The 26,728-nt window shown below is 36.8% G+C and overlaps 1 protein-coding gene across 2 annotated transcripts in view; it reads left to right on the plus strand.

Moving 5' to 3' along the window:
- VAV3 (vav guanine nucleotide exchange factor 3) overlaps nt 1–26,728 on the plus strand; it is a 413,795-nt gene that overhangs the window by 165,103 nt on the left and 221,964 nt on the right. For both annotated transcript variants that reach the window (XM_023197184.3, XM_023197185.2), the window contains exons 3-4: nt 24,187–24,245; nt 26,357–26,422. In XM_023197184.3, coding sequence (XP_023052952.2) covers nt 24,187–24,245; nt 26,357–26,422 — 125 coding nt within the window. The remainder of the gene's footprint in view (nt 1–24,186; nt 24,246–26,356; nt 26,423–26,728) is intronic.

Here is a 26,728-nt window from a genome sequence, read left to right on the forward strand (position 1 = left end):
TTTTGTCAGGTTTGTCAAAGATCAGATGGCTGTAGATGTGTGGTATTATTTCTGAGGGCTCTGTTCTGTTCCATTGGTCTATATCTCTGTTTGGGTACCAGTACCATGCTGTTTTGGTTACGATTGGCATTATTTATCAGTAACTTCAAAAATGTTCATACTCTTTGGTCCAGAAAATTATTCACTTCTGGGAATTTATTATCAGTAAATAATTAGGCATATGGATAAGTATTTCGATACAGAAGTATTATTTTCATTGATTGTAATTGTTAAAAGTTGGGAAAAAACTTCATTTGTTCAATAACAGGGTATTGACTAAATGCATTGTAACCTCTTATACTATTGAATATTGTGGAGCTAGAAAATCATCTTATGTGGCTAATATACTCTGAGTCATTGGGACAACACCTCAGATTATAGAAGATTTAGTGTCTTGTCTTGCATTTTAGTGTTTTGGGTTTGAAGGTGACTTGTGAGGGCAGCTGATCTTTGATGGGTATTTGGATCACGAATTGAGATTCAGGGTCAAAAGTAACCTTCCAATTTAATTAAAATAATATATCATTTCTTAGTTTTTAGTCTATAAAATTTCCTTTTTTCTGGTAGTCATGAAAATATATATACTAACAGAAATATTATATTGCAAGAAAATGATGTTTGGAGTTTGAAAAGCAATTTGAAAAAGGGTGTGACTCTTTTGAGTTTTAGTATTCTATGTACATTCATTACTTTTGTCTTGTCTTTCTTAATCACATTTCATTAAAAGAACTTTCTTCTTAGACCTGTCATGTTCACTTCATTCATATTTTTCATTTCTGTGTTCAGTAATAGCCCATGTTCATGAGCAGTTTCTAAGCATTGGCATTATTTAGCCCACATGTATCCCATATTTCTACTAAAGGTGGAAATTTTAGCATTAAAACCTTGAGAAATATGTCAGCAAAGCTTCCCAGGACATTGTATAAAATATCTTTGTTTTGAGACTTCATTAAATACATAAAATACATTAAATACATTAACTACATTAAAAACATTTTTTCTATGCAAGCATTTGGATTCCAAAATCAACCATTATGGGTCAGGTTTATGAAAATAGCCACAATTATTATGTTTTGCCTGATAATCTGAGCACCATGTTTCTGTAAATTGTTAAATCTCAATACTTGCTACTTATTTGTAAACGTACAAGTGTCTTTAGAGGAACAGTGCCATTTGATCAGTTTCTGTTCCTGCTGATCCTGGACTTGTACACTAAACATATTGCCGCCTCCACTGCAAAATAGGAAAAAAGATTTAATAAGCATCTTATATTGCTTTTAAAGTAACGTGTCATAAGTTATATTGAATTTCAGGTAAAGTTAAAAAGTCAAGGATGTATATGTATTGCTAGTATCTTTTTGGTCTCAGATGTTTGCAAAGCTGAGTCAGATGTAGGAGGTAGGAGTGTGTATGAAGCAGAGTGGGGCCGGGCTATGTGCTGGTTATAAACTATGAAACTCTAGGGGTATGCTGCACAGGGATTTGCTACATGCACATTGCATAAGGCCATATGCAGTGGCCCTGGAGCACTCCGACCCTGCTCTTGTTTCTGGCTTGTTCCCCTTGAGGAGCGAGTGTGTTATGTGGAATCAAATCAGTGCTTTTATGAGTATCTCTAAAAGTCCTGTTTCAAATATAAGAGCAGAGGATAAATCAGATTCTTTTAATGTGGAGAGTAATAACATTTTCTGCTGTATAAGGGGAGAAGCAACAGTTGGGTTCTAAATGTTGAGCCTAACTGCGAAGGAAAGAAAGTTGCTGTGGCTTCCAGCTCTACTCTTTCAAATACCTATTTTAAATGAAATATTTGACAAAGGATCAAGAGGAAAGGATTAGAATTCACAGTGGAATGACCTTTCTTAGAGAAGTACCCTGATTTGAAATGATCATTTTGACACCTGAAACCAAGAATTTCTGTGGCTTTAATGTACAGTCGTCCTTCTATACTGAACTGTGGGTTTTGCATTCATGGATTCAACCAACCAGAGGCAGAAAATATGAGGAAAAAAGCATCTGTACTGAACATGTATGGCCTTTTTCCTTGTCATTAATCCATAAACAATTCAGTATAACAACTATTTACATAGTGGTTACATTTGCATTGTATTAGGTATTATAAGGGATCTAGAGATGATTTAAACTATATGGGAATATGTGCTTGCTTACATACAAATATTATGTCATTTTCTATCAGGGACTTAAGAATCTGTAGATTTTGTTATCTGAGGGAGGTCCTGGAACCAATCCTCCATGCATTCTGAGGAATGACTGTAGTTTTTTTTTTTTTTATTTGGGTGATGAGCGCTAGAAAATAGAATGCACTGTAGAGCATAACATTTGTGGTTCTGTTAGGTTTGGTCTACAGTATTGGACTGAGCAGCACCTCATTTGAAGAAAACAGTGGTGGTTAGGATTGTTCACTGTGCTTTATTATAGAGGATTTACACTCAAAATATTGGTATTTTCACAGCAAGAAAAATTGTGCCAAATATGCCAAAGTATGTTCTTACCCTCAAGCGTTGAAGATAGTAAAAAGCCATTATTGGAGACTTAAGTTTCAAAATGGTAGCATAGAAGCGAGCTGGCTTCAGTGACCCCACAGAAAACCAAAAACAAATGTACAGCAGCAAGACCAACATCAGCAATATCCCAGAACTCAATATGAGGATGAGTGAGTTCCTGGGGCCACAGAGAAGTAAAGACACTCCTAGCAGATTGTAGACTATAACTTCCTTATCTGTGATGTCTTTTCCCCTGGTCAGCCCAGCAGCAAGCACATGGAAAATATTCCACAACTCCTAGTTTCTAACACTGGAAAAAGTGAGACTGAGGTGGACAGCCATCTTCCCTATTTTCTTGTGTTCCCTCACAGGAGACCTGCCCTGCCTAAAGGGAGAAATATGCCTGAGGACAACTGGAGACAAAAGGCAGAGGCAGGGCTACCATCTGTAGCCCGGGAAACTCTGCTTTGTAACTTGGCCAAAGGAGATGCCAAATCAGAGTGGCTTTTCAGTACCATGCTATAGGCGGTACATTCCACAGATATCCTGGGCACAAACCCTGAGCCAGCGTCCCCACACTGCTAGTATCCCTTTTGAGACGTCCCCCATTTGGTGTGCAATATATGCACACTAATTGTTTGCTTGAGCCAAGGAAAACCCAGGTTTAAGGTTCCATCTAATGCTGAAAGGGAGGCCACAACCTAGCAGAAAAAAAAAAAAAAAAAAAAGGAACCGGTAAATTACAAAGAATCTCTAAGCAAACATGCCCAACAAAAAACAAAACAAGCCAGACAGAGAAGACTGAAATAAACACACAGAGGTGCATCCACAAGAAACAATAGCAAACAGGGAACCATGACCTCCCCAAATGGACAAAGAAGGGAACCAGTGAGCCAACCTAATGAAACAGCAATATGTGAGCTCTCTGAACAAGAATTCAAAATAGCGATTTTAAGGAAACTCAGTCATCTCCAAGATAACACAGAAGCAATTCATAAATTTACCAGAGAAATTTAACAAAGAGATTGAAATAATTTTAAAAGATCAAACATAAATTCAGAACTGAGAAATACATTTGCTGAGCTGAAAAATTTATCAGAGAGAGACTCAACAGCACAACAGGTCAAGCAGAGGAAAGGATCAGTGAGCTTAAAGATGGACTATTTGAAATTACATAATCAGAGGAGAAAAAGAATGAGAAGGAATGACAGATCACCTATGAGATATAGAATATTAGTTCAGAAGATGAAATATAAGAATTATTGGTGTTTGAGAGGGAGTTGAAGAAGAGCGAGGAGTAGAAAGATTATTCAAACAAATAGTAGAAAACTTTTCAAAACTTGAGAAAGAGGTAAATCAAGGTACACAAAAATCAGAGAAACACCAAACAGATTCAACCTGAATAAGACTTTACCAAGGAGCATAATAAACTCTCGAATGTCAAGGACGAAGAAAGGATTTTAAAAGCAGAAAGAGAAAAGAAGCAAATAACATATAAAGAAACCCCAGTTAGTCTGGCAACAGACTTCTCAACAGAAAACATACATTTTCAAAGTGCTGCCGGGGGTGGGGGTGGGGGATCTAACCCCCACCCCACCCCCGCTGCCATCCAAGAGTATTGTTTCAACAGAGCTATCCTTCACATATGAAAGAGAGGTAATCTGCCAGACAGACAATAGTTTAAAGAATTGACCACCACCAGACTTGTCTCACAAGAAATGCTAAAGGGAGTTTTTCATTCTGAAAGAGAAAACTAATATTCAAAAGAACAAACCAACAAACAAAAAAACCCTAAAAACATTTGAAAGTATAAAACCCACTGGTAAAACTGAAGTTCGGATACAACCCCAGAATACTTTAATACTGCAATTATGATGTGCAATACACTCTTAACTTTAGTATGAATCCTGAAAGCCAAATGTATCAAAAAGAATAATAGCTACAGAAACCTGTTGAGATAGTCAATACAAAAATGTGTAAATTTCATGAGAAAACAAAAATGTGGAGAGAATGGAGTTAAAATAAAGATTAAAGTTCTCTCTTGTTTCTTTTTTGGGGTGATCTGTGATAAGTTGTCATCTCTGTAAAATGACTTGTTATGTCTACAAGATGTTTTTGTAAGCCTCATGGTAACTTACATGTTAAAACCTATAATAGATTTGCTAAAAATAGAAAAAGCAATGAATTAGAACATGTTACCAAAGGAAGTCACTTAACCACAAAGGAAGACAGTAAAAAAGGAAGAAAGGAGTTTCAAAGCAACCAGAAAACAAGCAACAAAATGGTACTAGTTAGTCCTTACCCATCAGTAATAGCACTGAGTATAAATGGATGCAGTTCTCCAATTAAAAGACATAGGCTGGATGAATACATAAAGAAACTATATGCTTCCTAGAAGAAACCCACCTCACCTATAAAGATACATATAGGCTGAAAGTAGTGGGATAGAAAAATATGTTGTATGCAAGTAAAAACCAAAAAATGGGGGGAATAATTATACTTAGATAAAATACATTGTTAGACAAAGACTTTAGACTCTAACTAATAGAGACAAAGAAGATGACTATATAATAATATAAGGGGTCAATTCAGCAGGCAAATATAACAAATATAAATATGCACCCAACACTAGAGCACACAGGCATATAAAGCAACATTAGTAAATCTGAAGGGAGAGATAGATTGCAATAAAGTAACAGTCATGGACTTCAACACTCCACTCTCAATAATGGATTAATCATCCAGATAGAAAAATCAACAAAGAAACAGCAGAATTGAACTACTACACTAGACCAAATAAACCTGAGTGACATTTACAGAATGTTTCGCCCAGCTGTTGTAGAATACAAATTCTTTTCATTAGCATATGGAACATCATCCAAAATACACCATATCTTAGGCCAGGAAACAAGTCTCAGCAAATTTAAAAGAGCAATATATTACATATATTTTTTACCACAATGAAATAAAACTAGAAATCAGTAACAAGAAGAACCTGTCTGAAATGAGACAAACACATGGAAATTAAACAACATGCTCCTAAATGACCAAAGGGTCAATGAATAAATAAAGAAATTTAAAAATTGTTGAAACAAATTAAAGTGGAAATATAACATACCAGAATCTATGGGATACAGCAACAGCAGTACTGAGAGGGAAGTTTATAGCAATAAATACCTACATCAAAAAATAGAAAGATTTCAAATGAACTAATGCACCTCAAGGAACTAGAAAAGCAAGAACAAACTAAAGCCAGCCTTAGAAATGAAAAGTTGGTTTTCTGCAAAGATAAACAATATTGACAAACCTTTAAACAGACTACCAAAAAAGAGAGAAGGCCCAAATGAATAAAATCAGAAACAAGAAAGGCAACATAACAACTGAGACCACAGAAATAAAAAGAACCATTAGAAACTATTATTGGTATAGGCCAAAAAATTGGGAAAACTAGAAGAAACAGATAAATTCCTGGACACATACAACCTGACAAGATTAAGCCATGAAGAAACAGAAAACCTTAGCAAACCAATAAGGAGCAACAAGATTGAAACCGTAATAATAAGTCATTCATTAAAGAGAAGCCCAGGACCTGATGGCTTCACTGTTAAATTTTACCAAATGTTTAAAGAACTGATACCAATTCAACTTGAACTCTTCAAAAAAAAAAAAAAAAAAAAAAAAACTGAAGAGGAAGAAATACTTTCAAACTTATTCTGCAAAGCTAGCATCACTCTAATACCAAAACCAGACAAGCACACAACAGAAAATAGACTGCAGGCCAATATCACTGATAAACACAGACATAAAAGTCCTCAACACAATATTAGCAAACACAATTTAGCAACACATTAAAAAGACCATTCACTATGATCAAGTGGGATGCATCCTAGGATATGATGATAGTACAACATACGCAAATTAATAAATGTTATTTATCAATGTATCCTCTTTACCTAACCAAGAACAAAAACTATGTGATCTTTTCAACAGTTGTTGAAAAAATGTAACATCACTTTATGATAAAAAACCTCAACAAACATTTAGAAGGAACATAACTCATAATAATAAAGGCCATATATGACAAACCCACAGTCAATATCATATTGAATGGGGAAAACCTGAAGGCCTTTTTGCTAAGATCTGGAAAAAGAGATGCCCATTTTTATTCAACATAATACTGGAAGTTCTGGCCAGAGCAGTGAGGCCAGAGAAAGAAAGGCCATCCGTATTGGAAAGGAAGAAGTCACATTATCCTTATATGCAGATGACATGAACATATATTTAGAAAAATCTAAAGATTCCACAAAAAATCCCTGTTAGAACAAAAAAGAGTAAGTAAAAGTTGCAGCATACAAAACCAACATGCAAAAATCAGTACCATTTATGTAAGCCAACAGTGAACAATCTGAAAAAGAAATCAAGAAAGCAATCTCATTTGCAATAGCTACAAAGAACATAAAATAACTAGAAATTAATTTAGCCAAAGAAGTGGAAGATCTATATAATGTAAACCTTAAAATGCTGATGAAGAGATGGCACATGTATACCTATGTAACAAAACTGCATGTTCTGCGCATGTACCCCAGAACTTAAAGTATAATAAAAAAAAAAGAAACACATAAACAAACAAAAAAAAAAGCTGATGAAAGAAATTGAAGAGACACATACCAAAAAAGGAAAGATATTCCATGCTCATGGATTGGAAGAATTAATATTGTTCTGTTAAAAAAAAAAAAAACTTCAGGCAAATTAAATTTAAAGGAGTTTAGTTGAGCAATGAACAATTCGTGAATCTGGCAGCCCCCAGAATCACAGCAGATTCAGAGAGACTCCAGGGGTGCCTTGTGGTCAGAACAAATTTATGGACAAGAGAAGTAAAGTGATGTACAGGAATTGGAGTGAGGTACAGAACAGCTGGATTGGTTACAGGTTGGCATTTGCCTTATTTGAATACAGTTTGAACACTCAATAGTCTGTGAGTGGTTGAAGTGTGGCCTCTGGGATTGGCCAACACTCAGCTGTTGTTACAGGTGCATACTTCTAAGTTAAGTTTTCCATCTTATCTACCTATTAATTTAGGTTGCAGTTCATCTACAAGGACTCAAATATAGAAGTGTGAAGTTCTTCTCAGGCCATACTTAGTTTGCTTTAACAATTCAAATGACAGTGCTACTCAAAGCAATCTACAGAGTCAATGCAATCCTTATCAAAATATCAGTGATATTCTTCACAGAAATAGAAAAAATAGTTCTAAAATTTATCTGGAACCACAAATGACCTTGAATAGCTAAAGCAATCCTAAGCAACAAGTACAAAACTGAAGGCATCACAGTATCTGACTTCCAAATATACTACAAAAATATAGTAACCAAATCAGCATGGCATGGAAACAAACATGTAGACCAATGGAACAGAATAGACAACCCAGATAGAAGCCTACACATTTACAGTCAACTCATGTTAGACATAGGCTCCAAGAACATGTAGTGGGCAAAGGGTAGTTTCTTTAATTTTAAAGTAGTACTGGGAAAACTGGATAACCATATGTAGAAGAATGAAACTAAACCCTTATCTTTCATCATATACAAAAAGCAAAATGGATTAAAGACTTAAATCTAAGACTTGAAACTGTGAAACTACTCGAAGAAAACACTGGGGAAATGCTGCAGAGCATAAGTCTGGGCAAAGATTTTTTTGTGCAAGATCTCAAAAGCACAGGCAGCCAAAGCAAAGATAGACAAATAGGATTCTATAAAGCTAAAATGCTTCTACGCAGCAAAGATAACAATCAACAAAGTGAAGACACAACTCACAGAATGAGAAAAAATATTTGCAAACCATCCATGTAACAAGAGATTAACAACCAGAATGTATAAGGAACTCAATAGCAAAAGAACAAATACTGATTTAAAAAATAGATAAATGGGTACTATGCTCACTGCCTGGGTGGTGGGATCATTTGTTCCCCAAACCTCAGCATCATGCAATATTCCCATGTAACAAATCTGCACATATACCTCCTGAATCTAAAATATGCATTGAAATTACAAAAAAGTAGGTAGAATATCTGAGTAGAAATTTACCAGAAGACATATAGATGGCTAATATTTATGTGTCTTCTGATATGTCTTCTGTTTGGCATCACTAATCACAGAGAAGCAAATTAAAACCACAATGAACCATCATCTCACTCCAGTTACAAGGGCTTTTATAAGAAGAGCAGGGAATAATGGATGCTGGTGAGGATATGGAGAAAATGGAACCCTCATAGAAAACTGTTTGGAGATTCCTCAAAAAATTAAATATAGAACTATTATATGATCTAGCACTTCCACTACTGACTATATATCCAAAATAGTGGAAATAAATATATTGAAGAGGTATCTATCTGCACTCCCATGTTTAGTGTAGCACTATTCGCAAGGACCAAAATATGGAATCAACCTACATGCCAACAATAGATGAATAGGTAATGAAAACTTGGTATATGTACACAATGGAATATTATTCAACCATAAAGAATGACATCCTGTCACTTGTTGCAACATGGATGGGACTGGAGATCATTATGGTAAGTGAAGTAAGCGAAGGACAGAAAATCAAATAGTGTATGTTCTCACTCATATGTGGGAGCTATAAAAGCGGGTCTTATAAAGACAGAGAGAGATTGGTGGTTATCAGAGTCCAGGAAGGGAAGGAGGGAGGGAGGGATGAAGAGAAGTTAGCTAATGGCTACAGATATACAACTTGATAGAAAAAAATAGATCTTAACCTGTTATAGATCACTAAAGTGACTGTAGTTAACTTGACTCTATTATACATTTCAAGATGGCTGGAAGAGAATAATTTGAACATTTCCAGCATAAAGAAATTTAAATATTTAAGGTAAGGTATATGCCGGTTGCCCTGATTTGATATTTACAAATTATATGAATGTATCAAATTACAGCATGTACTCTGGAAATATGTACATCTAATATGCATCAATAAAAAATTTTTCAAGAAAAAATATTGGTAGAAAGTAAGTTGCTATATTAATTTATGTATTATTCTATATTTATGCCAGACAACAATCCCCCACTTTCTTTTTTGACTTGGTTCATATTTAGTTACCATTCTTACAAATATGGATATGAAAAAAATTAAATTGGGGAACTTTGTAAGTTATGTTTATGTTACTTCAATTTTAGATATTTTTCTACGTGATAGAACCTGGTGTCTTTTTTTTTTTTTTTTTGATAGGTGAACACTAAAAACAGAAAAGTTAAATAAAGAAACGGATTTTGAATTAGGAAGCTTTTTACAATTAATTGAGTTTTTAGTATATGCCAGGGGACTACCCAAGGTACAAATATGCAATGATGTAACCGAAAAGTGAAATCCACTATTTACATAGCTAAATGAAAATTACTCTTTCAAAGTTCTATAATTATCATAGGAAAGAGTAAGGTTGCTATTGCTCAAAGAATTTTGGGGTCTCTTATTTCTACATTACCACTTTTTCCTGATAAGCTGTGCTTTCATCACTTAAGTTTTGGACTTCTGGTAGTATTTTGTTTGAACAAAAGGCTGGTTCCACAGAGCAATAAAGAAAAAAAATTGAAAATCATTTCTGCTTGTACAACTCAAAAACATCTTTGCGTTAAAAAAAATCTCCTTCTGAATAAAAGTTTACGTATACCTATCAGTAAAATTTCTAACAGTATAGAAATGTTAAAAAATAAATAGAAAAGTACAATTTCATAGAGGTTTCACTTCCTAGATAGCCACCATTGTTCACAGTTTGATGCATGTTCTTCTCGAACCTCCTGCTTGTTGGAGGCACAGGCAGCCACCTGCTGGGGAATTGGCCCCTGGGAGCAGGGGCCACCCTGGGCAGTGACCAGGTGTGAGAACACCCTTCCCATTTTTAAACAGGTGTCATCCTCTGTACAGAGCGAGGGAAGGCCAAGAGACCTTCTTGAACAGTCTAGCTTTTGGATGTTGAAATGAGAATAAATATTGAAAAGTTCATGAATTATGAATTCAGCCTTGTTAGAATATTTTCCCTTGTTGGTTTGTGTTCATTCCACAAGACTATTTACACCTAATAAACCTGTATGTATTATTAGTTACTTTTTATTTTTTTAAAGTCAAGATTAATATTTAGGGGAAAGCAGAGGGCTAAAAGTAAGTAAACTTTGAATCTATGGTCTTGTGTTAATGTCTTCATGGCTTATTGCTCTATGTCAGTGGTTCTCAAATATGGTACCTGGACCAGCAGCATCAACAGCTTCTGAGAACTTGCTAGAAGTACAAATTCTTGTTCCCTACTGAGTTGGAAACTCTTGTGGTGCTGAAGCCCAGCAATCTGTTTTAACAAATCCTCCAGGTGATATTGGTGCAGGATAAGGTTTGAGGACATTGCTCTATATAAAAGTCAAAGATTAAAAATAAAATCAACTTGGTATTTCTCCTCTCTCATTCTCCACTAACTTTTACCCCAACCTAAAGGTCATGATGTTACTGAGGCGTAACATGATTTTTCTTAAGAGCTGAGACTTTTTTACATTTCTGCTGTTAGAATGCCATTCTCCACCATTGTCTACACAACACATTACTAACTATTCTTTAAAATTTTATTCTAGCATAACTCACTGGAGAACCTCCCTTGACCCAGAAATCCAGCTGGACTTGACTCTTATGCTTTTTGGAGCCCTATGAATACCTGTTTGTAGTTCTTCAAATTTGATTGCAGAGATTTGTTTACATGCCTCTCTCTCTTTTCCAGAGTATTGAGAACTCCCTGAGGAAAGGAACTACATCTTTCCCTTGCCCTTTCATCCCTGACACCTAGAGGAATTTATGGCATATGCAGATACTCAATAAATGTTTCAGTGAAGGATGAAATGAAAATAAAATCATAACTTCTCCAAGACTGAGAATTGCTAAGAAGCAAACTAGTGTTATAAGAAAGCTGAAGTGGCTTGGGTTTGAATTATACTGACTGTATGTTAGACTGCTTGGGTAATTTTTCTGACACTATATAGTTTATATAGTTTTTTACTGTATAAAATTGGCATAGTTCCTACCTCACAGGTTCACGTAGAATTCCTGACACACAGTTAACACTGAAAAATGGTGTTAACCAAATAAAATGGTGATAACCAAATAAAAAATAGTAACTTCTTGCATATTCTAGTAATTTGAGGACTGTTATCTTGTTTCGAAGTCATATAGTTATTATAGGAGTAATTTTCACTTACTTAAAAAAAATATTTTACTCCTTAGAACCAAACCAAACCAACTTGATTGAATTAAGGTATTTAATATCTTGAGGAGAAAGTAACAAAATGATTCAGCTATATGGATGGCAAACATTTTAATCAGTATGCACTTATGATTTTAAAAGGTCCTTGTATGGTAAATTTGTATATATCTATATTCTTTACAAATAACAGCACGTCCATTTCTTGAACTCCACTTGTGAGACTACCACATAACTTATTGAGTCTGTCATGATTCGCAGGAATTTATTTTGTGAGTTAAAAGAATTTATACCTGTGAGCGTAAGAACTCTTACAAATATTCGATCCTTATTTAGGCCCAAAACAGATGCCTATATTTTTAAAGGAGCCTGGTGTCAGAAAATTGTTGCCATCATATATTGAGAAAATTTAATATTTGTACATTTTAGTAGGAAAAAATATAGTGCCTTTCCATCATATTAGGGATGGAATCTATAATCTATCATCAACTTCTGGAATATGAATAGACAATCAAATGTCTTGGCCCCAGTATATGTGTCTTGGTTTTTCTAAGAGAACTGATCCCTAAAAAAAAAAAAAAAAAAAAAAAAAAAAAAAAAACAATGAGACTGGTTCGCTGTTTGCTCACTGATAGGAGTAGGCAGCCGGGCAACTTGGTTGGGTAGAGTTGAGGTTAGAAATCCAAATAACCCATGACACTCAGTTTAGAGATGAGAGCCTGTGGCCCAAAGAACATGTGGCCTGGCCATTGTCTCACTGCAAGTCAGGGCTGCAGCAAAAATTAGAACCTCTGTGCAGTCTCATGCTGGTTGCATGGCATTTTGAGGCAGTCATATTGGCAAAGCAATTGTCCAAGGAGTCACTTTGTTATACTGTTTGATACTAGGGACTATTTCATGTGACCTGAAAAAAAAAAAGAAAGAAAATTAAGCTTTTCTGTTTTACTTTGCTGTAATTCAAGTAATCAGTCACCCCACTCTTGAGCTTTTACCCAGTCTTCTTCAACTCTGAGAGTTAGGATTTAATGGGATGGGTGTTAGCAATGAAGTGAGATCAGTATGGGAATCAGGAATTTGATGGGGTCAGGAATATCTTTCGGTTCATTACTTTCTAATAAGCTCAACTCTTTTGGCCTGGCCTCATCAGAATGGTTGTTTTGAAACTTGAAAGTCAAAATGTCCATCTGGCCAAATCAAAAGGATTCAAATATTCTTTATATAGGGCTCTTTGCATCAGCTCACATTTCTATTTCTAAACTATTAAAGACCTAACGACTTATGCAAATGTTTATAACTGGGTATAAATGTTTGAGTCTGGGCTGCCCCTATAGGGGGTTTTCCCTCTTGATTCAGGTTTTTATCCAGTATTCTCTGGGGGAAATAACCTTAAAAGATGATTCAGATTCCAAAACATCTTACATATGCCATATTTTGACGGGGCATTCATTTTTTTGGGGGGTGGGGAGTTGGGGGTGGGGGAGATGGGTTAAGAGAGAAGACAATAAAAACAGACAATAGTACCAAAACAGAAACATTGTATTAACAATTAGATCACAACATATCACTGCACAGAAGCCAATATAAAGTAGATCTACCCTGGTTCTTTCTGTCCAAAGAATTTCATTGTTTGATAGTCCCGTAAGAGTTTTTATATAGCACCGAGGATATGTTAAGGGTGCCATTATGGCAAGGGTTTAAAGGACACAGTTTACTAAGTTATTTAGACGTGAGTTATCTTGGTAACTTTGTCTGTATACAAATATTTCCTCATTCAGGATTTCTGTTCCATTCCTGGAGACTGGCAGGAGGCAAATTGGCTTGGTGGATGAGAACAAGCATTGTTGTCTGCCTTCAGAGAGTGGCTGGCAAGAGTATCTCAGAAGCAGTTTCTAAAGAAGGGGATGGTGGTCCCCAAATAACTCTAATGAAAGAATTTGGGATTTTAGTGACCTCCTCTCTTTTTGTCAAGTAAACTTTATCCTTTCTTCTAGGTGCAGTACTTCATCTGAGGTTAAGCTGAAACGAAATAACGATGAAAAACTGTCAGAGAACAATGCTGAGTACTCTTTCCGACCTAGTGCAACAGTGTCAAACCCCACACTCATTGGTGTCATTTTGCCCATTAGGGCTGAGCTACTTATGTACATCCGTTGAGAGGATTATTTTCTCTGTGCCAGTTCTTGGTAAATACTCAGACCCTAAGGAAATTCAAATTATCCTGGATTAACCACATACACTCAGAGGAGCTAATGACTGAAAACTGTTCCTTATTTGTTGCAAAATACCAAAGACCCAGAAAAAGAAGTCTTCCAGGGCTCCTAATGTAGAAATTCCTTTTAGGATTTTAAGGCCACAAGTAACAGAGTCCTAAAGCAGTAGATTTTATCACACTGTTTTCAAAAAATAGCTATGTAATTCAACTGCAGTTACTCCTTAAGAGAAAATCAGCAAAGACTTAGAATGAAAGAGAGAAGGGAATCTCAACATGAAATTAATCAAAATAAAAGTCATTATTAAGCTTTTTCCTTAATCAAAATCAAGTGAATTTTTTGAAGCTGATTAAATTTAATGTATGTAGGTCGAAAGGAAAAAATGTATCATAATTGGCCATAGTCCTTAGCAAAGGCTGAAAAGGGCAAAAGCAAGATGAAGGAAAAAAATGATGAATCAAGCTAATTTCCATAATCCGATTTTATTAGTACTGACCCATGGGTGGTACAGCACACACAAACCACAAATAGTGTAAAATTCCTCAGTAGAAACCAGACTACTCCTGGACCAGCCCAGATTTGTGGATCTTGCCTGATACCAGTTCAGGGTAGCTAACTTGATGTGGCATGTCCCACTTAGACATAGATCTTTGAGATTCTTGATGGTTCTGGGTCAGTTTTCAACCATTGTCAGCCAGAGCTATCTTTGGTCCCATCTGGAACAGAATGAAATTTCTAAATAATGCCTGGATTTAATCCTTCCTGCAAAGCACCTTCTGTGCAGTAATTAACTAGAGTCAGATCAGATTTTCTAAAGTTTGCTCAAGCTAGATCTGCCTCTCTGGAATTTGATGTGTCCAGCAGTACACAAGTCAAGTTGATCCCTTTTTTCATAATGCTTGTCCTAGCTGCTTCCTTTACTATCTTCCAAATTTACCCCCGATCAGTTCAGAGCTGACTATTGTTTAAAACAACTTCCTCAGTTTAGGCTTCTTTCTCTGATGTAACTACTAGATTAGGGTTCTTAACATACTCCTGTTTGACAGTTCATTCTCCAGCTGAAAAAAAAATCTTTATTGGCTCATCATAATATAAATAACAAAGTCTAGACCCCTTAGCGTGGTGTTTAAAACTGTCTACCTCCAACCTGCAACTTCAACTCTATGTCATATCCCTCATCCTGAATCCAAGCTCCTTACCTCCAAGTATTTGCTTGCATTGTGTCTGCCACTCAGCCGTTTCCTCGTTCAGATGCAGTTACTGAGCATCTGTGTGCCGTGTGGTGGTCTAGGTGCTGAGTATACTGCAGTGAATAAGGCTGACACACACCCTCCTCTCATGGAACCTGTGCTCTCGTTCTAGGAGACAACAGATAGATAGGTGATATTTCAAATGTCAGAAATTAGGACAAGTGTAAAAAGGTGACGGAGTGGAATGCAGACACCCTTTCAACTCTCATACCCCTACCTGGCTCTATAATTCATGTAGCACTCATGACAGGCTGTTTTGGTTTTTGTGGCTTTAGTTACACACTCTCAAGGGCAGGTCTGTTTGCTTTAGAAAAAATTTGCTCAATGACATTCTTTCTCTCAGAATCTGAAAAATATCTACCTTTAATCAAATAAGAAATATATCATTCAGAAAATGGCAACTACAAAAAGCTTCTCAGAGAATAAGGTGCGAGTGAATCTGCTTAGAATACACAAGTATTCTCGAGTGAATCTGCTTAGAATACACAAGTATTCTCACTGGAGTATGATATGATGATGGGAGGGGTGGGCCAGAGACTGGTCATTCTTGCTCATCAAACCTATATTAAGCTGAAGAAAGAGAGTCTGGCAAATGTCCAGGTGTCCATCAAGATGCAGACTAGGATCACCTCTTTTAAAGATGCCTTTGAACCTCTCTAGCTGCCTCTGCCCACCAAGGGGTGCAACTGGCCTTGCTGTCTCCCCTGGGCTTCAGATGTTGCTTGTCATACTAGTCTGTGTTTTCCCTCAGTACCCTTCATTGTTATGGTCTTTCCTAATAGACTGTTGATTTTTTGGAGAACAGAAAGCATTGTATCTTCATTTTGTTCTGTGCAGCTTTTGGAATGTGTATCTGGTGTATCTAGCACAGAATGAAGTGTTCAGTAAATACAAGAAACTTATAGAAAGGGTAGTGAAGTGGAAAGAGCAATAACCAGGACCGAAGAAAAGGGACCTGATACTAACCCTGCTACTATCATTTGTTTGACCTGGGGCAAGCTAGTTTTTCTGGGCCATGGTATTCTGATAAGCGAAGGAAGAGATTTAGAGATTTAGTGAGAATCTGGAAAGTCCATAAATGGTCCTTCAGAGGTCCCTGGATTTCTTGATATTTGATGCAGACTTTGTGTGTGTGTGTGTGTGTGTGTGTGTGTGTGTGTGTGTAATTAGTGGGTTTAATTTTTTGAGTAAATGAGAGCTTTCATCATACTCTCAAAGGGATCTATAACTTAAAATAATGAATAACTACTGAATAAAACATGATATCTTTAGAATTTCTGTATAAGATAGAGTTGTGGGGCCTGGGCATAGGCATTCAGCTAAAGGACTTGTCTGGAAATTGCTGTGAACAAACACACCCTAGTTAACACAGATTTTTGTGTTTATTTGGAGTAGAGAGGTGTGGCTTCTCTGAGCCCATCCTGTGTACTATCCCTTCTTAGAATTCTTTCAGTTCTGTGTGAGGTCACGCTCACATTTTGTTTTCTAAACTACTTTATGAAGACCAAATCTGACTTTACCAATGATGATGAGGCTGATGACAATGACAACAAAGGTGATGATGACGTTAGGAAATAGCAGCAGAAGTATAGGACATTCTTCTCTGTGCATATATCTGTCTGTCTGTCACCTCTTTAACACTGAAAATAAACTTGTTTGATAAGTGATGTTTTAATTGTAATTTCTTAGGTAAGGGAACGAAGGCACAGAGCATTGATCATCTTAACTCCCGTCCTTACCTAGCTAGTAAGAGATGGAGCTGGTATTTGAACCCAGAAAATCTGACTTCTGAGCCTGCACTTCTAATCGGGCCAGTATATGACTTTTTTTAAAGGAAGTTCTTGTTCTCTGTAGTTTCACTTTTGAAGATTCAAAAAATAGTAAGTATAGAATAATTCTTAAATTTACAATTGTAACCAAGGACAGCACAAACTATAATTTGGATCCATTTAAGTATATAGATACTCTATTCTCTTGAACAATGGAAATGCATTTCCCATAGTTTACAGTTTTCCTGACATAGAAATGTTTTGTTGATCTTATCTGGCTGTACTTCTTTGCTTTGCCCATAGAGGAGGTGCTAAGGACATTTTTCAACAGCATCCCACAGATCAAAGCAACAAGCAGGTGCTTCAGGAAATCTCTAAGATGTGTTGCTGGAAGTGACACTAAGCTGCAGTATATCCTAATGGGGGTAATTTACTGTGTGAAATTAGAGTTTCAAAGAAAATTACAATAATGAGTTCTGTTGATTTCCTAGGAGAGTTAAGGTAAAACATGTTGTTACTCTGAAATTTACCATCTGGTCTGGTTTAGAATTAGGCTTCATTGTCAGAGAACCTCATGTCTGGGATGCCCAGGTAGTACCAAGTCTCTGGGATGCCTCTGGCTTGCAGTTGACCTGGTCTACAGATTATGCTTTTTTTTCTTTTCTTTTCTTTTTTTTTTTTTTTGAGGCGGAGTCTCACTCTGTCCCCCGGGCTGGAGTGCAGTGGCCGGATCTCAGCTCACTGCAAGCTCCACCTCCCGGATTTGCGCCATTCTCCTGCCTCAGCCTCCCGAGTAGCTGGGACTACAGGCGCCCGCCACCTCACCCGGCTAGTTTTTATATTTTTAGTAGAGACGAGGTTTCACCATGTTAGCCAGGATGGTCTCGATCTCCTGACCTCATGATCCGCCCGTCTCGGCCTCCCAAAGTGCTGGGATTACAGGCTTGAGCCACCGCGCCCGGCCTAGATTATGCTTCTGCCTGAATTTCTCCACCCAGTACTCTCATGCCCACACTCCCAGTTTCCTCTTCCCGGGCCCAAGTTTTTCTCCACAACCCCACAGGGCACTTGCTCTGAGCCTTCAGGAACCAGGATGCAACATCTGTGCCTTGAGCCTCTGCTGCTAGATGACAACCTAATGCTGTAGGGATGTGATGCACAGGACCCCTTCCTGAACCCCTAAGCTCATCTTGCATTTGGGGCTCAAACATGAAGCTGCCTGATTGCCCTTGCAGAGCCCACCTCCCTGTAAGTACCTTTTCCCTCGGAATTCATTTTGAACCCAGGTTGTTGTTATTGAACCCAGCCTTTCCATTTGGGTCTGGTATGAGTTAAGAAGTAAAACTTCAGAATAGAGAACTCAAGAAGATAAATCCATAATTAATTAGCAACTTTTTGGCAGACCTGCGTGTTGGTCTCATGGCTTCCTCTGGTTACTTATGGCTGTAGGTTTCTTAACGCAGGACCTTAAAAGTAGCTATAACATACTGCTCCTGCATAGATGACTTGTTTTAATTACAGTAACATCAACAGCACTGATATGCTAGAGAAACAGAGTGGACATTTGCCGGAATGTCTTATGAAGAGAGTAGTTTAAAATGGGTAGTTTTATCAGTATACAGTATCACCATTCTGTCTTCAAAAACTGTTTTATTTTGTGGTTTTTAAATTGACTAAGGGCCGATAAAAATAAAGAGCTTCAACAAAATAAAAATCATCATTGGTTGAAAATGTTTCATAGGGGAACATGTCAGTATGTTTGTTCGCTCTCGGTTTGAGTAAATAGACCACACTTTCTCATATTTAATGTTTAGTTTTCACAATGGATTCTTTAATTATTTATTCATTCCCCACTTGTGCCAGGTTGAGCCCTTTACATATCTGGACACCTTTTATCCCTAATCTTTAAAACAATTTAGCAAGATATTACTCTTTTATTTGTTTGAGCCAGAAATATTTTTTATGTTAAGTGGTTGCTATGAGCCTGGCTGTGAACTAGGTGATGGAAATAAAACAGTGAAGAATCACTTTGATTTTCCTGCCCTTAAGGAATTTTCCATTGTCAGATTGAAAGACCAATGAACAGATCACTGGCACAGCTTATGTTTTTATATACTCTTCAGGGGTGTCAAAATTTATGCATATATTTTTCATATTGAAGCAGTATTTATGTAAATATATTGAATATCATGCCTTTTGTCCTAGTCATTTAAAAGTCTTTCATATAGCAATACCTGCACATAATTGAAAAGATCTTTGGCAAGAAAAATAATTGCAGATTTTGCAGAAAAATGTTGAAAAAACTCATTGACAAGAGAATGGCTAAATCATTGCTATTTATATACACTGAAATGTTACATGGCACTAAAATGAATAAAGTAGCTGTATACATATGACATGACTGCTTTATTGTTAATGACAAAAGCATGCTATAGAAAAATCTGTATAGTAGGAATACATTACTTAAAAAGCAAAGGAAAAAAGAAAAATTATGCCAGAGTCACACCAGATTTTTAGCTGTGGTCCTGTTTAGGCAGAAGAAAGAGGAGTTGTATGAGGGGCATATTTTATGTATTACTGTGTTATTTCAGTCTGACAAAGTAAACATGTATACCTTTGAAAAAAATTTTTTTTTCTTTGAGACAGAGTCTTGCTCTGTCGCCCAGGCTGGAGTGCAGTGGCACAATCTCGGCTCACTGCAAGCTCTGCCTCCCAGGTTCACACCGTTCTTCTGCCTCAGCCTCCCAAGTAGCTGGGACTACAGGTGCCCACCACCATGCCCGGCTAATTTTTTTTCTTTTTTTCTTTTGTATTTTTAGTAGAAACCAGGTTTCACCGTGTTAACCAGGATGGTCTCAATCTCCTGACCTCATGATCCACTTGGCTTGGCCTCCCAAAGTGCTGGGATTACAGGTGTGAGCCACCACGCCTGGCCTGAAATATTTTTAAAAGCCAATAAATTTTCATTTTAAATGAGGTGATAGATGCTACAGCAGAGTTATGTCCGGGGTCCTATGGTGACACAAATGGGACACAGACTAGGGGCCAGAGAAGGCTCCCTGGAGGAGTGGGTGGCCTTACTTGGTTCAGGATGGTACGTGTCCACCACGTAGAAGACACCGAGAGAACAAAGGCTTCTTGCTCGCAAGCATCCTGGAGGCTTTCCTGGTAGGCCACCTCCAGAGCCTTAACAGCTTGCCCAGGTCATCCTGGGTTCTTCTTCTTCCTTTAGCCCTCACACAGCATCAGCTACTATTCCTGAACACTCCTCTCCTTTCCACTACTTGCCTGTCTGTCCTGTAGCCATCTTGGTTCCAGTGCCTCACCTCTCACTTGGATGGCTGAGACAGGCCCCTCAATTGGTCTCCTGGCCCCTTGTCTGTTCCCTATGTCCTCTTACCCCAGTCTACCCTTCACTTTACTTTAAAAATGCAGTTTTGGCTCTGTGATTGTCCTTCCCACACTTTCTCAATGGTCCTTCCTAGCTTCTGGAATGTAAGCCACCTTTCTAAAGCAGGTTTGCAGAACCCTTTGTCTACCTTTCCCACCTGCCTCACAAAATAGCTCTTATTTATGTTATCCAGGATGATTTTCATTTCTTTACAGCTGCCAGTCTTCTTACTCACCAAGGGATAGACAAAGGGAAAGAAAGAAAATTCACGACATGGATTTACTCTAGTTGATTGTTGGCCTATTGACTTCCAGATATTCTTACCAGCTATGTCTGTTTCTGGGAGTTAATGTACCTCAGAGTTTCCTATTATTTTGTGGTAACAAGTTAGAAATTAATACATTGCAGGAAAATAGTCTTCTTAGTGTCTGTAGATATGTTTGCTTTTGTAAAAGTTCTTGAGTGGGTGTTTCCAATGACAAGTCAGAATCCCCACAAAGAGGATTTAAGAATCTGGCATTAGTTTGTATACTTGTCTATTCCAGATCCGGATACACTCCGCCTTTATAGAATACACATTGTTCTAAAAACACCACATTGACTAAACAGTCTTTATTTACTTTGGCTAAATGTAGAGTTAATGGATGGACTCAGTGTACAATAGGACAGACCCAAAACTGAGTCCCAGTTCTCAGACTCACTTTAGGATACTGCATGCTGTCTTTCCATTCCTCCTTATCTGCTGAATTTGCATATTTGTTATTTCTCTATTAGTGAATAGTAATAAATAACCCCTGTTAAGCAGAAAATGGGAGTTGGTCTCAGTTTGTTGATTTTCAGAAATGTTTGTCCTTATAAAATACAGTCCATTTAGGGCTAAACTAATAGACTATCATCTGGCTCCCTCTAGTGGACACTCATGAAAAAAAATCAAGCTATAATTTTCTGAGAGAGGTGGTGTGGTGTGGTGTGGTGTGTTGTTCTGGTTGTTGGTGGGGGAAAAGGAATAGAAAATGCATTCTAATTTTGTAGATACATTGTAGTTATTATAGAAAATATCCCTAAGGAGTAAAATGCATTGCTGTATAAAATACGTAATAGAATAGTAATAATAAAAGACATAGCTCTGTAGTACTGCTATTCCTATTTTTCTTGTTATTAAGTAGTGATATATGCTGGGACCACAGTGTAAACTAGAATCAGAGGCAGATTTCACCCCATAGCTTTCTAACAGTGATATATTAGGTTAAGATGCATGCTAAAGTAAAGCAATGTAGTTAGTTCAAGGGTCTGGATACCGTACTGATTATTCCATAACCTCCCCAAAGTTAGACTTTTTGCCTAATAGTGAATAATTTTGGTATTTTAGCAAGCAATTATTTTTATTTTGAATTAACGAATTTTGATAAATGTGTTAGTATTCATTCTTGATCTTCTGAATTTACGAACTCACTGTCAATGCTTTGTCTTTATTATGGGGAATTAATGGATATCAAGTTTTATCTGATTGGTTGTATATGTTTTGACATTAGATGTTCAGCATAGTTAACCAGGAAGAAACTGCATGAAGGGTTTCAATTGTATTTCCCTTTTCTTTTTTTAGTGTCACATCAGGGGGCTAGAGTTAGAATATAGAATTTTGGGGTCAGTAAATTAGCTCATCTAGTCACCATGTCCTTTGCTTCTTTCTAACCCTTTGGAACCATCCTAAAGAGCTTTGCTCCCTTCTCTTTTGTTTATGTAACAAATTTTCTTAATTTTTTAAAAAAATTAACAAATAAAAATTGTATGTTTCGATCTTGTGTAACATGTTGGTTTGAAATATGTATATGTTGTGGAATGGTTAACTGGAGCTAATTAACATATGCATTACATCACATATTTTTTATTGTAATAAGAACACTTAAAATGTATCCTTTTTGCAGTTTTCAAGAATGCAATATATTATCATCTACATGTAATTCAATTAAGTGTTATCTTTGTATAATAACTTTATTTTACATGATAATAAAAATTCGCATTTACTGAGTTAAGCATATGATGGGCATGATCGCATTTAATTCTTTCAGTGACTCCATGAAGCAGTTAGCTATTGTCTGCATTTTACAGAGGCTAGTAAAGGTGAGCATAGCTGAAAACTCGTAAGTCAGGGTTGCAGGTATTCTTACTCCAAAGCCAGGAGTTTCTAACTGCAACCGTATATATATGGTACCACTTCCTGAAGTGGGTGAGCTATAAGTGTATGTGTGGCTAGTACTCTCATGAACCTTCTACAGAGTGTTGGAGATTTTTTATGTTCCTGTCTCTGAAGTAAGGAATTAGATTACCTTAATTTGGAAGCAGATTTTTGCCTTTTCTCGTTTTTTACTATCATTCTGAATAAGCCTTATGGTAGAACCTCTTTAAGTTTTGTTTGTTAAAATTTTGAGAGTTAGGATGCATTATACCTATTATCATAAAAATAGACTTTATGGCCAGGCACGGTGGCTCACACTTGTAATCCCAGCACTTTGGGAGGCCAAGGCAGGTGGATCACTTGAGGCCAGGAGTCCGAGATCAGCCTGGCCAACATAGCGAAACCCCATCTCTACTAAAAATAGGAACATTAGCCAGGCATGGTCATGTGTGCCTGTAATCCCAGCTACTAGAGAGGCTGAGGCATGACAATCGCTTGAACCTGGGAGGCAGAGGTTGTAGTGAGCCAAGATGGCACCACTGTACTCCAGCCTGGGCAACAGAGTGAGACTCTGTCTCAAAAAAGAAATAAACAAACAAGAACAAACTTGATGAGAAAAATACATTTTAGATAAATGGCTTTCTCACTAAGTCTTCGAAAGAGACAATCTTAGGACAAAAGATTGAAGGAAGGGTAAAGTTGCTAGCAGGGCACATTTAACATTTAGGTTTAGGTACTGAAGATCTTTATAAGGAATCTTGGAAGCAGAATTAAGGTTAATTTAGAAAACTTTTTCTGAAACCACTCAGAATTAAATTAAGGCAATTTCCTTAAAGTTGGTGATTAAACAGAATAGCTACTATTTAGATAGTTTACGTGCTAGCTTATTGAATCCTCACGATAATGTAGTGGTTGTTAATAATCTACCTGTTATTGTAGGCATTACCTAGATGATGAAACAAAAGCTCAGAGAAGTTAAGTATTTTGCCCAAAGGTACCTGGCCAATAAATGGTAAACTGAGGATTTAGACTCAAGTGGTCTGGCCCAAGAGCCCACCCACACTCTCACCTGCTTTGCTATATAGCAGGACTGTCCAATAGAACTTTCTGTGATGATGGAAATTTTTGATCACTGTGTAGTTCATTACAGTGGCCACATGTGTGTGGCTACTGAACACTTAAAATGTGGCTAGTGCAACTGCAGAACTGGGATTTTTGTTTTTAAAATTTAAATTAATTTAAATAGCCTCATGTGCTTAGTGGGTACTCTACTGGAGAATATAGCTTCCCAGAATCTTTCAGATTCTGTAAAAGTAGAGACAGAAGTTGCTTGGGGTCACCCAGGCTAACTTGGTGTTACACTCATAAAGAATCTGCAACTCAAATGGGTTAGTAATCTGCTTAAAGTAATAAAGAAAGGAACAAAATTATAATCCAGGTGTTTATACTTCCCAATCACAGCCCTTCTCATTCTGGACGTCTTTGACATCTGCAAATTTATGTTTCTGCTGCTATGGTTAATATTAGATTGAAAAAGTTTTGGAAAAAGAAATCTTATCTTTTCTGAACTACTTGTCTAATTAGTATTTTCCTCTTTTCTCAGGTTATAGAAACATTATCACGACTTTCTCGAACACCTATAGCCTTGGCCACAGGAATCAGGTAAGCTCTGTTTTCGTTGTTCATGTGTCGCACTGAGTTCAGTGTAATGATTCATTGTTAAGTGGTTACTATTTGTGAAGCACCTTGCACACAGGTGCTAAGTCTCATTCATGAAGAGTGCCTGGTATGTAAGTATCCTGTACACATTTGAAATTAATTGAATAACACATTGACTAAACATTGTTCTAAATTCACAGGTGACTGTCACTGGTGTGGTTCTTTTTTATTTTTTATTTTTTTTTAACTTTCCTCCAACATTTCTGTACATATGATTCATTAAAGTAAACACAAATGCTTAAGTAAATAAGTATTTTAAAAGATGTTGTAATATGTTTTTTCCTATAGAGTAGAACATAATAACTCATAGCTTTTAGGAGTTTAAGAAATAATCAGACAAGTATAAAACATGTGTACAAGAACGTGTATTGAAAGTTCAGTAGTAAATTAAAAACCTGGACGTAAATTGGTTCAATATAGTATGGCATCTCCTTGCAGTGGAGTATTATGCAGTTGATAAGCATAAAAATATAGATGTGTATGTTGTGTTGAGCCTTTTCTGTTTCAGATACTACATACTTAAGTTAGATCAGTCAGTGAAAATGTATTATATAAGCAACGTGAGGAAATAAGGAAAAATAGTCTCTACACAGCCAGGTTTCATGGAAATGGAATGGATTTGTTTTTTACCTTCTTTATTCAGTGCTCCATATTTCTGTCTCCAGCCATCACAGTCATTTTTCTGTGTCCAGCTCACATTCACATTCTAAGGGAGAGGATCCAAGAAGGACTTAGCAGGATTCTCTGCACTGGCTACAAAGCACAGTGAGCTCAGGAAAGATGCCCTGCTGGTACCAGACCTTTCTCAGAAATGGGCCATGAATTTGGCAGCGTTCTATGTATGTGGTCTGTCAGCTCCTTCTAATTTGCTCTTCAATACATTCATACCTTCCATGTAAATATATATTTTATATTATATGTAAACATTTTTTAAAAGCATCACGTTTTTATCTATTCTCAATTCTGAAAAAATGTAAGTCAGAAGATTTTTCTCCTTTTTAATTTTTCTGTATATTTTCTACATTGAACTTGCATAATAAAATATGCCTTAATTTGTAAAAAAATGATTTTGAGACTACATTTCTCACACGCTGATTTATTTGAAAAACCTAGTCTCCTCAAATGTCTTCAGTATTAAATTAATCCATAAGTCAATGTGAAACTCTGCTTTTTAATATAACTAGTAATTATTTAAAGCTTATTTATTATTTTGATGGATCCTCTTGTTTTAATGAAACTTGTGATATGCTAGCTGCCTGAAAAGAGTAGAATTTTTGGCACAGTATACTTCCTGTGATTTTGTTAGACATAAATTAGGGCAGTATACTGAGGACATAGTACCATGATGCAAACAAGGAAGCCACACAGTGGGAATAAGGAGATACATTAAAGTGCGATTTTCTTGAATAGGGAACAAAGAAAACACTCTGTTCTCTCCAAGGTCTGGTTGACTCATTTGTCTAAGAAATGAAAATAAAATATACAGCTTAAATACCCTAAAGTCTGAGCAGAAATGTTAGGGTCAATGACCGTATATGTAAAGGGCACAATGATTTTGTCTTCCACTAGTTTTCATCTACACTAGATGTAGATGAAACGGAGCCATGGAGGGATGATTGTTACCAAATTATTTGTTATCAGATCCCATAGCTGAAAAGAGAGGGTGCTGAAGGCAAGGGTACATGCACAGCTGTTTGTTGTCTGACTTGGGGTGCTTCAGTGGGTGAGATGACCCTGCAGGTATGTGGCAAGTGGGAGATCAGATAAGCACGTTATTATGACCCCCTGCACGTGTGACTGTGGTGACCCGCTGTAATTGCTTCAGATGATTTCAGGTGGCAGGTGTTACAGCCTCCCTCGGGGAACCCCAGACACAGACACAGCCACTGAGCACTTTAGTGCTTAGGACTTTAGGGAAAGCCCTAGACATTGATAGACATGGTGACTGATCTGACCATTTTGGCATCAGGCAACTTACATATTTAGTGAGAGATAAATGCCCAGCCTGACTGTTGCTCATTGACTCATGTTTTTTTTTTTCCCTGTCTTCCTAGGCCCTTCCCAACAGAAGAAAGCATTAACGATGAAGATGTCTACAAAGGCCTTCCTGATTTAATAGAGTATGTTGAACATTTTGAGCAAAATTTAGCCACTGCCAATTTATGCGTCCATTGTGGGTTTTAACTGTGGATGTTGAAGTAAGCTATCAGAAGGAGGAAAAGTGGCTTAATTCCTGATTAACCTTAAACTGGCGATGGAAAGCTTTACAAGAAAATGTACTTCAACTGATCTTTAGTTCCTGTTTTGTGTCCCCCATGAAGAATAAAGAAACTTATTCTAATGAAGTAAAATTTCAAAGTTTCTCAAAGTTAAGACAGAAGTAGTAGATAAAATTGGAGTTGGACAATTAGGGAACAGTTTAAAAG

This window comes from Piliocolobus tephrosceles, chromosome 1 (assembly GCF_002776525.5).
Source record: "Piliocolobus tephrosceles isolate RC106 chromosome 1, ASM277652v3, whole genome shotgun sequence".
Classification (NCBI taxonomy): domain Eukaryota; kingdom Metazoa; phylum Chordata; class Mammalia; order Primates; family Cercopithecidae; genus Piliocolobus; species Piliocolobus tephrosceles.